We start from the raw sequence: 13,209 nt of genomic DNA on the forward strand, positions 1-13,209 counted from the left end.
GTCCCTCCATCTTCCTCTGTGTTTTCTTTTTATTACATCCCTTCTTATCTTTCAATCTCCTTTCTTCCCATCTCCCTTTTGTCCTACTAATGATGTACTTACCCTCAAATGGGCTTCCAAATATAACATTACACCAAAGGCTTCCTTTACCTCCCTTTCCCACTTATCTGTGGAGGGGATTTCTTTGTGTCAGCTGTGGTCTGCAGATAGATAAGGACTTTTAGTTCTGTGGTCTACAAATGTCTGAAAATATTCTGTTGCTGACTGTAGATATAGGTAATATGTACAAGAATTTTTATGTGTGAAATGAATTAATACTCGTATAATTGCAGATTATTGTGCAATAAGAAAGAAGAAGAAAAAAAAAACTTGAAGGTAAAATTTGTGATTTACCAGTAATTAGCGAATAATCGTAATAATTTGAGTAGATTTTGTTGTTGTTCTTGTTGTAAATATCCGTTATCCGTTAATATGACGTAAAACCAACCCTGACAAAAAAAAGCTCTGGCAGAAATTTGAAAAATAAATTCAGTCCGTAATGGAGTTCTCAATTAGATTATCTTGAATATTGGAAATGTAATAACCTAACATCCTGATGCAGATGTTTATTTGCTGTTATTCTGTTAGCTAACCTAAGGGCCTGTTCTATCTTCAGATATTTCACACATTTCTTCATACTCTCGAGGCTCGAGGTCGGTCGATATTTCTCCGTACGTTTATGTAGTTTTATGAAATCGGTCCTAATAATATCGTACCTAGCGTTCTAATTTTGTACAATGCTCATTGCCCAATTCCACAAGTACTCTTACAAACAATCAAATATATTGCTTTTGATCCTCTCTGGTAGGAGAACTCTTCATTTATGGTACCTACTATGATCAATTGATCATCATTTTTATTGAAAAAGGAATGATTTTAGGAATTTAGGATAATTTTACTACAACCTTTCCCCATACCAATAACTACTACATCTTCATTTACAAAACATCACACCTCAGATTGTAGTAATAAATGCATTTTGATGCAACCCACCCCTAACAGTGAAAATTATTGCATTTGCTCTGCTCTAACATAGGGTATCGCTATGTACATATATATTTGTAAATAACTCTGGATAGTTTATGTATAAAAATCCTCATAAATATGTTTTCAACTGACCATCACTGGGTCTTTCAGTTCTTTTGGCTTGTTCATTTTTCGACTTTTCGACCCAGCCGAGGATCTTATTCCTAGGGTGGGTTATTATAGTCTGTGTGTTTTTTACGAAGCACACCTTAGCTTTGGTGAAATAAAGGGACTAAAATATCAAAAATTGAGTTTGAAGCGTGAAGCGTACACTGAGAAAAAAAAAAAAAAAAAAAAAAAAACAAGGGGGCCAGAGAAAAAGAGAAAGAGAGGAGAGAGGGAGAGAGAGATAGAGAGAGAAAGGGAGAGAGTATTAATATTCTTCTCCCGTGTGTGTGGCATATCGTTTCTGTTTAAAGAGGCAGGTAGAATAAGGAGAAAGGGAGGAGAGAGAGAGAGGGAGGCAGAGGGAGAAAGAGAGAGAGGGAGGGGAGCGAGAGAGAGAGGGGGAGGAGGGAGAGAGAGAGAAAGACGGGGGAATGTAAGCATAAAGTTTTGTTGTTCTTTAAGACAAAGTTTTTGAGAAAGGCAGAGAGAGAGGTAAAGAGAGAGAAAGGAACGAATAAAAGGCGGAAGGGAGAGAGAGAGGGAGGGAGGGAGAGAGAAGGGTGAGGACAGCAAACTTTTTCTCCCCTGATTGTTTTTGATTTCGAAAATACGAGTAGTAAATCACAAAACCACACATGTTTCTCTCTCTCTTTCTCCCTTTCTCTTTCTCTCTCTCTCTTTTACTTTTTTCCTATATCTACATAAGCTCAAGTATAGGTATTTACGTACTTTGGTCACAAAAGGTAGATGTAATAATACAACGATGTAATGTATCAATGTACAGAATAGTTTTAACCTAGTCTTGATCTGTGTCGTAGCATGCGCATGACCATTCCGTAGTATGCCTCTCATCAGATGGGCCAGAAGATACAGAATACATGCCACTTAGGAAAACCATTCATAATTCCTGAAATTCAGCCTGATTACTGAGATGGTTGTGTTTAATGGTTTTAAATGTGGGTATAATTTTATTAGCGTTGGGTTATTGTTATTGTATTTACCATTGTTGTTAATTCAAGTAGATATATCTTTATGTACTTTGCTCACAAAAGGTAGACGTATTAATATGTAATAGATTAACCTAGTCTTGGTCTGTGTCGTAGCATGCCCATTCCGTAGTATGCCTCTCATCAGATGGGCGAGAAGACACAGAATACTTCCCATTTAAGGAAAACCATTCATAATTCCTGAAATTCAGCCTGACTACTGAGATGTTTCTTCTGAAAGGTAATAAGGTGTTTTTGACTCGAATGCTCTATCCATATGAATAAGTTTCTAGCAAAACTCTGGATCCTCCTCTGCTATAGACCACACACATCACTTGTATTTGTCACGACATCATATGAATCAGCTCTTGTTTATATTGAGCTCTTTGTTCTTCTTCTTAAAGGTAATAAGGTGTTTTTGACACGAATGCTGTATCCATATGAACAAGTTTCTAGCAAAACTCTAGATCCTCCTCTGCTATAGACCACACACATCACTTGTATTTGTCACGACATCATATGAATCAGCTCTTGTTTATATTGAGCTCTTTGTTTATTATTGGCTTGTCCATTCTGATTCTGGCTCATAAACTCTGTCCGATTTAGGAAACAGCGACCACTTTTTATAGCTGTACTTTACCTATGTTCGTGCTAGCTCCATTACTGAGATGGTTGTGTTTAATGGTTTTAAATGTGGGTATAATTTTATTAGCGTTGGGTTATTGTTATTGTATTTACCATTGTTGTTATGGTGGTAGAGTTGTTGCTAATGTTGTACTAGGAGAGAGCGTACAGCTTCATCTTACTTCATTTTAACCCTTAGTATGTAACCCTTGGCTGCCATTATTACAATACTAGATCCATACTATCCAGGAATGGAAGAAGGAGCTTAAATGAAGCCATTGAAGAGACCCATTTTAGAATTTCGTCTACCTGTTTTCGTGGGTTAAAGGACTTTGTCAATCGGACTCTTCTAATTCATTTTTCGGATCTTTTTTTATGTGACCGAGACTTATATTTGTAAGGAATTTTTGGGCCTCTCTCCGCCACTATGTAGCCTCCAAAGTTTTTTTTTAAGTAGTCCCTCCATCCACCCCTGGTGGGCGATTGAAAGGGGGTACCTGCCGGCTTTCGCCTCAATCCCCCATCGCTTCTCGGCTTCTCGCTTCTCGGCCTTTTGGCTAAGATCAAAGTGTAGCCTCCAAAGTCTAAAGAATTTAGTAAAGTTGTAGGGTTAGTCTTTTTTTTTTTTGCAAGGCAACAATGTCACCCTTGGCTGCCATTATTACAATACTAGATCCATACTATCCAGGAATGGAAGAAGGAGCTTAAATGAAGCCATTGAAGAGACCCATTGAAGTGGATTTTTCCCCTGATGTACCTACCTACCTGAACCTGATATCAAAATCTGTCGGGTTCTTGTAACCAGGGGATTACTGCAGAAACTTCGAAAGTATGGATGGCATTTTCTATGCTTGTAAATTGTTACGAAATATGAATATAAACAAAATTAAGGGACCAAGAATATAATGTAAGAAAATATGAAATTATATTTATTTACGAAGTATCATAGTAAACGAAGAAAACTTGTGTACTTACTTTTGCAACTTGGATGTGTTAGTTAAAGCACAAACAAGTTGGTTGAACCCCAAGATCTTTATAACTTGCTATAAAGATTGGGATCCTGAGGGATTTAAATTTGAACATTATACGAAAAACACGAAAATAACAAAACATGTTTCCAACCAACCAAAGCATCAGGAGTACAAAAGAGCAAATAAATGCTTATTAATTTGTGTCCCTAATCCACATTCCAAGCTCAAAGTTGTAATGGTATTGTTGAAATGGGACTGGGTAGTGGGTACAAAGTTCGCGTACCGCAAGTTATTTTCGAAAATGCTTAAAGTTCGCTAATTTACAGAATAGGGCAAGAGTTTTCGTGTTAAGAAGCACAAACAAGTTGGTTGAACCCCAAGATCTTTATAACTTGCTATAAAGATTGGGATCCTGAGGGATTTAAATTTGAACATTATACGAAAAACACGAAAATAACAAAACATGTTTCCAACCAACCAAAGCATCAGGAGTACAAAAGAGCAAATAAATGCTTATTAATTTGTGTCCCTAATCCACATTCCAAGCTCAAAGTTGTAATGGTATTGTTGAAATGGGACTGGGTACAAAGTTCGCGTACCGCAAGTTATTTTCGAAAATGCTTAAAGTTCGCTAATTTACAGAATAGGGCAAGAGTTTTCGTGTTAATTCCGAAGTTTCAATTTTTTTAATTAGGTAATTAATTATTATTCTCGAGAAAAAAGAAAATAATGAACAACAGAAAAGCTGTTTGTGAGAGCAAAGTTCGCGTACCGCAAGTTATTTTCGAAAATGCTTAAAGTTCGCTAATTTACAGAATAGGGTAAGAGTTTTCGTGTTAATTTCGAAGTTTCAATTTTTTTAATTAGGTAATTAATTATTATTCTCGAGAAAAAAGAAAATAATGAACAACAGAAAAGCTGTTTGTGAGAGATGATGCCGCGTCGAATATCTACCTTTATTGTTTCTTTAAGGTGAGTCTATACACGACTCGTAGGCCAAAGTTGATCGATGGATGTAGTTTCAGATCGATATCGATCGGAACGCATATAAACTAGGTAAGAGGAGTTGGGCCGATTCAGGAGATGTCGATCGACATCACTTGACGTTTAGACTCTGCTTTACTATAAGTACATTGAATGTATATCTATTCGCGTTGGATCACTGAAATTAAGGAACGTCTTGAGTTGTTACCTGAATGGGTGACTTTGTATGCCATCAAGTACATACGTATATAAATTTAACTACTCACAGATCCTTTGAAACATATTTGGTCCCTTGAAATAATGCCAAATAGTTCCCAGTTACAATGATTCTAGGTAGGTAATCATTATAAACCTTAGCAGTTGTAGAAACCCCGGCTCAGTCCTCCAGATTTTCGGAGTCTGGTCTCCAGTATAGGATGGGTATTTATTTGGTTCTCACTATCTAAAACTGGTATCTTTCCTATTTCCAGGGTTCTGGCGGACAACAAGATTGAGCGGATACATCACCGAGCCTTCGCTAGGAATACGCACCTGAAGCGACTGTCCCTGCAGAAGTGTTCTCTAGTCAACGTACCCTGGGAGATATTCGAGCACATGAAACAGCTGACGGCACTGTAAGTAATCAATATTAATGATTCTAGGTAATCATTATAAACCTTAGCAGTTGTAGAAACCCCGGTTCAGTCCTTCAGATTTTTGGAGTCTGGTCTCCAGTATAGGATGGGTTTTTATTTGGTTCTCACTATCTAAAACCGGTATCTTTCCTAATTTCCAGGGTTCTAGCGGACAACAAGATTGAGCGGATACATCACCGAGCCTTCGCTAGGAATACGCACCTGAAGCGACTCTCCCTGCAGAAGTGTTCTCTAGTCAACGTACCCTGGGAGATATTCGAGCACATGAAACAGCTGACGGCACTGTAAGTAATCAATACATAATGAAGTTAAGAAATAAGAAAATAAATGAATAGAGTTGTGTAAAGAGTGAGTTACGTAGTGAGGTAGAAAAAAGAACTACTCTTTTCAGTGGACTATTATTCTCAATCCCTATATACCTATAGGGCGGTGAAGAGTGAGAGTTAAATGTTGGAGGAATTGACTCGTTTACTAAGAAGTACACAGAAAAAAAAGCTCATTTTTCTAACTTGCTCACTTGACTCACTCTATTAATCCCAAACTTCATTTTATTTAACTCGCCGGGAATCGTACTCTCGAACTTTGGACAATGAACACTGTGATAATTCAAGTGTTGTATTATTCGAGGTAGGTATACTTACCTACCTACCTACCTACCTACCTAATGTGAAATCTACAACCTCAGTAAATACACAGGCTTAGAAAAATCTTCGAGAAAAGCTCGGGCTTATTGAAAACGTATCTCAATCCCTATACCTATAGGGCGGTGAAGAGTGAGAGTTAGATGTTTGAGGAATTGACTCTTTTAGTAAGAAGTACACAGAAAAAAAGCTCATTTTTCTAACCTTGCTCACTTGACTCACTCTATTAATCCCAAACTTCATTTTATTTAACTCGCCGGGAATCGTACTCTCGAACTTTGGACAAAGAACACTCTGATAATTCAAGTGTTGTATTATTCGAGGTAGGTATACTTACCTACCTACCTACCTAATATGAAATCTACAACCTCAGTAAATACACAGGCTTAGAAAAATCTTCGAGAAAAGCTCGGGCTTATTGAAAACGTATTGGAAAGTTTTCCTGAACTTTTTTTAGTCTTGGTCGGCAACACGACAGTAGATACCTATTATAAATAAATTACCTAGGGAGAAAGAAGGGAGTAAGAAAATCTTAGAATCTGTTTGAAATATCTACCACCAAACTATAAAAGAAAGGAACTCAAAATTGAAATGAAGAAAGGAGGTAGTTGACTTCTATTCAGTTTTACTCAAAACAACATTCTTAACACCTCAGAAACTTCTTCAGCATCTTTTCGGTGAAAACATGTATATGTACCTACAAGAGGACACCTAGACTAAATTCTTATTTCATGAAAATTTCATTCGCTTTAAATATAACTCTGCCTTTTGAATGAGGAATAAAATAGAAAATGAGAAGTCTGTTTCTACCAGGATAGGACTAACTTCCTCCACCGCAATATGAAAAGTAAATTGAGGTTTTCCTACAGTTGTATGATAAGTTGAATGAATGCTTGGAATGTTTTCAATTGCATTTTATTGATGCCGCGTCCAATATCTACCTACATTGTTTCTTTAAGGTGAGTCTACACGACTCGTAGGCAAAAGTTGATCGATGGATGTAGTTTCAGATCGACATCGATCGGAACACATATAAACTAGGTAAGAGGAGTTGGGCCGATTCAGGAGATGTCGATCGACATCACTTGACGTTTAGACTCTGCTTTACTACAAGTACTAATTAGGTAATTAATTATTATTCTCGAGAAAAAAGAAAATAATGAACAACAGAAAAGCTGTTTGTGAGAGTAATGTTTTTAGTTTGGAAAGTTTAATTAGCAAGTTTCTGTCTGTATTTGAAAAATTGGTCTCATGTCTTTGAGAAACAAAGCGACAAGAAACAAGAACTTTTTTTAGTCTTGGTCGGCAACACGACAGTAGATACCTATAAATAAATTATCTAGGGAGAAAGAAGGGAGTAAGAAATTCTTAGAATCTGTTTGAAAAAATATCTACCACCAAACAATAAAAGAAAGGAACTCAAAATTGAAATGAAGAAAGGAGGTAGTTGACTTCTATTCAGTTTTACCCAAAACAACATTCTTAACACCTCAGAAACTTCTTCAGCATCTTTTCGGTGAAAACATGTACGTACCTACAAGAGGATAACCAGACTAAATTCTAATTTAATGAAAATTTCATTCGCTTTAAATATAACTCTGCCTTTTGAATGACGAATAAAATAGAAAATGAGAAGTCTGTTTCTACCAGGATAGGACTAACTTCCTCCACCGCAATATGAAAAGTAAATTGAGGTTTTCCTTGCTTAAACTCAGGATATCAAGTTATCCTTTGCTGATGATAATGAAAGGATGGTATTTCTCAATTAATAGAAACTCATAACTGAAATGTTTAGAATAGAAAATGGAAAGAACAGAGGGAGGAGGAAGGGAAAGATTGTGAATACAAAAGAAAGAGGAGGAGGAATGGGAAGAGGAGGTAAAGAAAGGGAAGGAGGAGTTGGAAAGTCATAACCGAACGAATAAGGGAGGATAGTGTCAGGACCAAATTAAAGTGGGTTAAAAATTCACCTTTTGGGAATGAATTCGTGAAATGTTTAGGAAATTAGGAATTCAACCTGATCCACTTTGGTCTTTCTGAAGGCTAAGTGAAAGAGACTGTAGGTAGGACTTCTCAAAACTAAACTGGCCCCATCTAGGTACATAGGTATCTTTGAAAAACTCGTGGGGCAAATTAAGTTGCTCCTTCCAATCCTCTGCTGTTAAACAAGCATAGTCTCTTACAGCAAACTTTTTTGCCGTGAGTAGGTACCTAGGCTGATGATAGCTGGTAGCTTAAGCTTGTGAAAGAAGAGTAAAACGCCTGTCATTAAAATCCTCAATAGGTAGATTACAGTGACGTTAAATCCATTCAAAAACACATGTACCGGCTATAGGCTTTAAAAGCCACGATTTTTGGAATCGGGTATCGAGTTAACCTAAAACAGATATATTTTCACCCATTTCCCGATTCCAATGCTTTCTCATTAGCTAGGTACCTAATTCAATGTAAAAATTGTCCTTCCTGGAAGATTTCCGCAGCCTAATCCCGGTCCTGATATCCGGGCTCCTGGTTATCCCTTAATCATTTCTCACAGAGGAATGTCTTAATTATCCGTCTGGTGCGCTATCCGACGTTTTGCATTTTCCTTCGTCAGTAAAAAACTGTAACGTCCGTGATTACTTTCTCATTAGGTAGGTACATAGTAGGCAGTAGGTACCTAATTCAACGTAAAAATTGTCCTCCCTGAAAGATTTCCGCAGCCTAATCCCGGTCCTGATATCCGGGCTCCTGGTTATCCCTTAATCATTTCTTACAGAGGAATGTCTTAATTATCCGTCTGGTGCGCTATCCGACGTTTTGCATTTTCCTTCGTCAGTAAAAAACTGTAACGTCCGTGATTAGAATAAAATATTAACTCTAATGAAGATTTTTTTCTGCTTTTTCATTTTCGAAAATAAAAAATCATTTAGAATTTAGATTAGCGGGGAAAAACTATTGTTAGGGTATAGGATGTTCAGAATTGAATGACTCTTCCAAATTGATGTACCTTCTTCTACGAATAAGACGGGGAAAAACTATTGTTAGGGTATAGGATGTTTAGAATTGAATGACTCTTCCAAATTATGGGCATAAACTGTGTCTGATTCCTCTAAATTAATGTTTAAAGATCGTTACAGTTGAGGTTTTAGTAATATTTTTAGAATACTTACAGGAAACTACCTACCAAAATAATAACAAAAATATTTAGAAAAATAATCGAGCAAACTAAATTATTTTATTCACTCTCTTTGCTCTAGTTCTCTGGTAGGTACGGATTTTGCTGAATTTCAGTAAATGCATCACTTTGAATCAAAGTAGGTAGGGTACATAGTCCGGTACTCAAGGGTCCGGTATCCGGTAATTTTTTGCTGAACTCTAAGTGGTTTATTATGTTTTTCTTTTTGGCACTTCCGGTTTTCCAAGAATAGAGTTGGAAAAGCAAAGAGGAGGGAGATGAAATCGTAGATGATTTAGGATAGGGAAAGCGGAAAGGAAAAGTAGAGTGAATAAAGAGGTGGGGGGGAGAGGAAGAATAGGGGAGTAAGTAGGGGAGTAGTGGGAAGGGGTAGTGGTATTTATAGGAAGATGGGGTGTAGGAAAACAGGTAGGTGGAGAGAGGAAAAAGAAAATGGAAATGGAAATTAGGAGGAAAAGTGAGTGTTACGTAAAAATATTTCTTATGTGTATAGCACATTGCATAACTATCTGAGTTTCCAGGCATTCATACAAATTACTTTCCTAAATTTTCTGCTCATTAGGTTGGTACATAACTACCACTTGAACCTTTCAGCAGGTATGTACTCAAATGTTTATTTTTACGATGTTCTTTTCTATGAATAAGGAGAGAGAGAGGGAGGGGGGAGAGGAGGGAGGGAGAGAGAAAAAGACGAAACCGAGAACTCGTTTAGATATACGAGTAAATAGAAATTAGGACAAGGTTCTCTCTCTCTCTCTCCCCACTCCTCTGTCATTATTTCTCTCCCCTATTCTCCACTTTTCTCTCCTTGTCGTACAAGTCGAGTTTTTTCAATTGTTTCGCACATTTGTTATCCATAGCTTTAGTTGTCTGCACAAAAACGTTCCTAGTACAATCACCTACCACTCTGTAACCACCAGCACACACTCGTAGGTGTGTATTTGGAGTACCTACATAAAGTGTTACCTTGATAAGTTGATTACAATATCGTACCTACCTACATACTTTGGAATGAATGAATGTTACCTTGATATCCTTGCAATTTAGGAAGCTGTATTTAGGGATGGAAGGAGGGAGGAAGGGAGAGAGAGAGAGAGAGAGAGAGAGAGAGGAGAGGAGAGATAGAGAGAGAGAGAGGAGAGATAGAGAGAGAGAGGAGAGAGAGAGAGAGCGAACCCTGACTGACTGCCCTAAAAATAACTGTGAGGAGAATGAGGGAGAAAAACTTATATGAGAAATAGACGAACAGAGGATTACTAATACTAACATTAGGAGGAGGAGGAGGAGAGAGAAGACGAGAATAAAGTTGAGGAGGAAAAGAGGAGGGCGAGAGACAGAAACAGTTTGAGAGTATTTTCAATTTCATTAAAAGTTTGCAATAATTAAATGGTAGAAAAATTCTTTCTAATTTTGTCTGGTCGAACGACCAGGAAAAACATTCGATGTTTCCTAGTCTCTCTTCTCATCCTTCTCCTTCTCCTCCTGCTTCCCCTCCTTTCCGGTCTAAATTTCATTTTGTAAAGTGGGCTATTGAAGATGGGCTTTCCCATTGTCATTATAAATATTAGGGTAGCAAGTACATTGAATGTATCTGTTTGCGTTGGATCACTGAAGTTAAGGAACGTCCTGAGTTGTTACCTGAATGGGTGACTTTGTATGCCATCAAGTACATACGTATATAAATTTAAGTACTCACAGATCCTTTGAAACATATTTGGTCCCTTGAATTAATGCCAAATAGTTCCCAGTTACAATGATTCTAGGTAATCATTATAAACCTTAGCAGTTGTCGGAGTCTGGTATCCAGTATAGGATGGGTTTTTTTTGGTTCTCACTATCTAAAACCGGTATCTTTCCTATTTCCAGGGTTCTAGCGGACAACAAGATTGAGCGGATACATCACCGAGCCTTCGCTAGGAATACGCACCTGAAGCGGCTGTCCCTGCAGAAGTGTTCTCTAGTCAACGTACCCTGGGAGATATTCGAGCACATGAAACAGCTGACGGCACTGTAAGTAATCAATACTGATTGTATCTGATGTGATTAAAGCTGTATTGGCCTGACAAAAAATTGATCACAACTCCAATGATGAAACATTCACACGTCATGATGCTATTGTTTTGCCAGCGACAGTTTCCAATGAAATGTTGCTGATGGCTCGTCATTTTATGTTTTCTATCGACTTTGAGATTTACGAACCTCCTGATATTTTATTGTCTGAAAAGACTGATGATTTTGGCAAGGACGGTTTGCATCAATCTTCTCACTGCACACTTAATTCAGGCAAAAATGTTCAAATTTGCACGACTGTACTCAATTGATCACTCTTCTTCGTGCTTACTTGCTTCATTGTTTACTGATGCTTTCTCAAATAGAAGCAGGGATTTTTGCAGTTGTTGTTTGTTAATGTCTTCGTCTCTTGTGATATGCTTAAATCTGAGACAATTGCATTGAATTGATTTTGTTATCTAACACCTAGGTACCAATTTTGTGATCAATACATAATGAAGTTAAGAAATAAGAAAATAAATGAATAGAGTTGTGTAAAGAGTGAGTTACGTAGTGAGGTAGAAAAAAGAACTACTCTTTTCAGTGGACTATTATTCTCAATCCCTATATACCTATAGGGCGGTGAAGAGTGAGAGTTAAATGTTGGAGGAATTGACTCGTTTACTAAGAAGTACACAGAAAAAAAAGCTCATTTTTCTAACTTGCTCACTTGACTCACTCTATTAATCCCAAACTTCATTTTATTTAACTCGCCGGTTGCTCACTTTTGACTCACTCTATTAATCCCAAACTTCATTTTATTTAACTCGCCGGGAATCGTACTTTCGAACTTTGGACAATGAACACTCTGATAATTCAAGTGTTGTATTATTCGAGGTAGGTATACTTACCTACCTAATGTGAAATCTACAACCTCAGTAAATACACAGGCTTAGAAAAATCTTCGAGAAAAGCTCGGGCTTATTGAAAACGTATTGGAAAGTTTTCCTTACAAACTAATAGAAGTTCTTTTTGTTCAAGCTTTTCTGGTCATAAAAAATTTCCCGTTTTATAACAAAACCAGTAAAAGAAGGCTTTCTTTTTGCTGAAAACAATAAGTATTTTTGCACAATAAGACGGCAAAATGGAAAGCAATATCTGTAGCAGATGCCTGTCGTAAAAAGTTACAGAACTGCAACTTTAACAATGACTGCATGCTGAGGGTATGGATTGCATCAACTCCTCTGCAGATCCTTGTTATTGTTCTAGGATTTCCGTCACTATTGAGTACTTTTGTTTAGAATTTTAGACCCTAGGATGTAGACCTAAAGAGCACCAATCATTAGAGAATTCAATAGGCAACCAGCTAAAGCTAGAAATCAATGATAGAACAAATGGAAAATTGAGTGAATTGCTGGATTGCATTAACTCCTCTGCAGATCCTTGTTATTGTGACTTTTCTTCTAGGATTTCCGTCACTATTGAGTACTTTTGTTTAGAATTTTAGACCCTAGGATGTAGACAAGAGCACCAATCATTAGAGAATTCAATAGGCAACCAGCTAAAGCTAGAAATCAATGATAGAACAAATGGAAAATTGAGTGAATTGCTAAAGCTTTTCTGAAACCATCGAGTCAAGTGAGCGAGTTAGAAAAAAGAGCTTTTTTTTCTGTGTACCTGCTTCTCAGTAAACGATTCAACTCCCCAAACATCTAACTCTCACTCTTGAACGCCGTAGAGGTGTTGTTGTTGTTGTTGTAGCGGCTTTAGCTTTCGCCGAATGGTGATGGCAGATTAAAGAGATTGTTTAACTATACAAAATATTTTGTATCCTTACACAATTACAATTTTCTAATAATAGGTACTTATAATGTTATAATATTGTAATAGCCCATAGAAGGCAAGACATCTTTTAGCCCAATTTTTACGCCATCGCGCCAGTAGTTAAAGGGCTGCTCTTTACAAGCCAAAATAATAATAATTTAGAAGCGCTCGAACCCTATCATTATCTATAATTTGTATCGACTG

The 13,209-nt window shown here is 37.1% G+C and overlaps 1 protein-coding gene across 1 annotated transcript in view; it reads left to right on the forward strand.

The window, feature by feature from the left end:
* Positions 1 to 11,206, forward strand: part of LOC113470148 (leucine-rich repeat and immunoglobulin-like domain-containing nogo receptor-interacting protein 2) — a gene marked incomplete at its 5' end in the record, with an annotated part of 18,432 nt that extends 7,226 nt beyond the window's left edge. Inside the window, 3 exons of the mRNA XM_026828368.1 lie at positions 5,209 to 5,352; positions 5,514 to 5,657; positions 11,059 to 11,206. Of these exons, the coding sequence (XP_026684169.1) occupies positions 5,209 to 5,352; positions 5,514 to 5,657; positions 11,059 to 11,206 (436 nt within the window). The remainder of the gene's footprint in view (positions 1 to 5,208; positions 5,353 to 5,513; positions 5,658 to 11,058) is intronic.
* Between the last annotated feature and the right edge of the window lie 2,003 nt (positions 11,207 to 13,209).

The sequence above is a fragment of the Diaphorina citri genome, unplaced genomic scaffold (genome assembly GCF_000475195.1).
Source record: "Diaphorina citri unplaced genomic scaffold, Diaci psyllid genome assembly version 1.1 scaffold1412, whole genome shotgun sequence".
Taxonomy (NCBI): Eukaryota; Metazoa; Arthropoda; class Insecta; order Hemiptera; family Psyllidae; genus Diaphorina; species Diaphorina citri.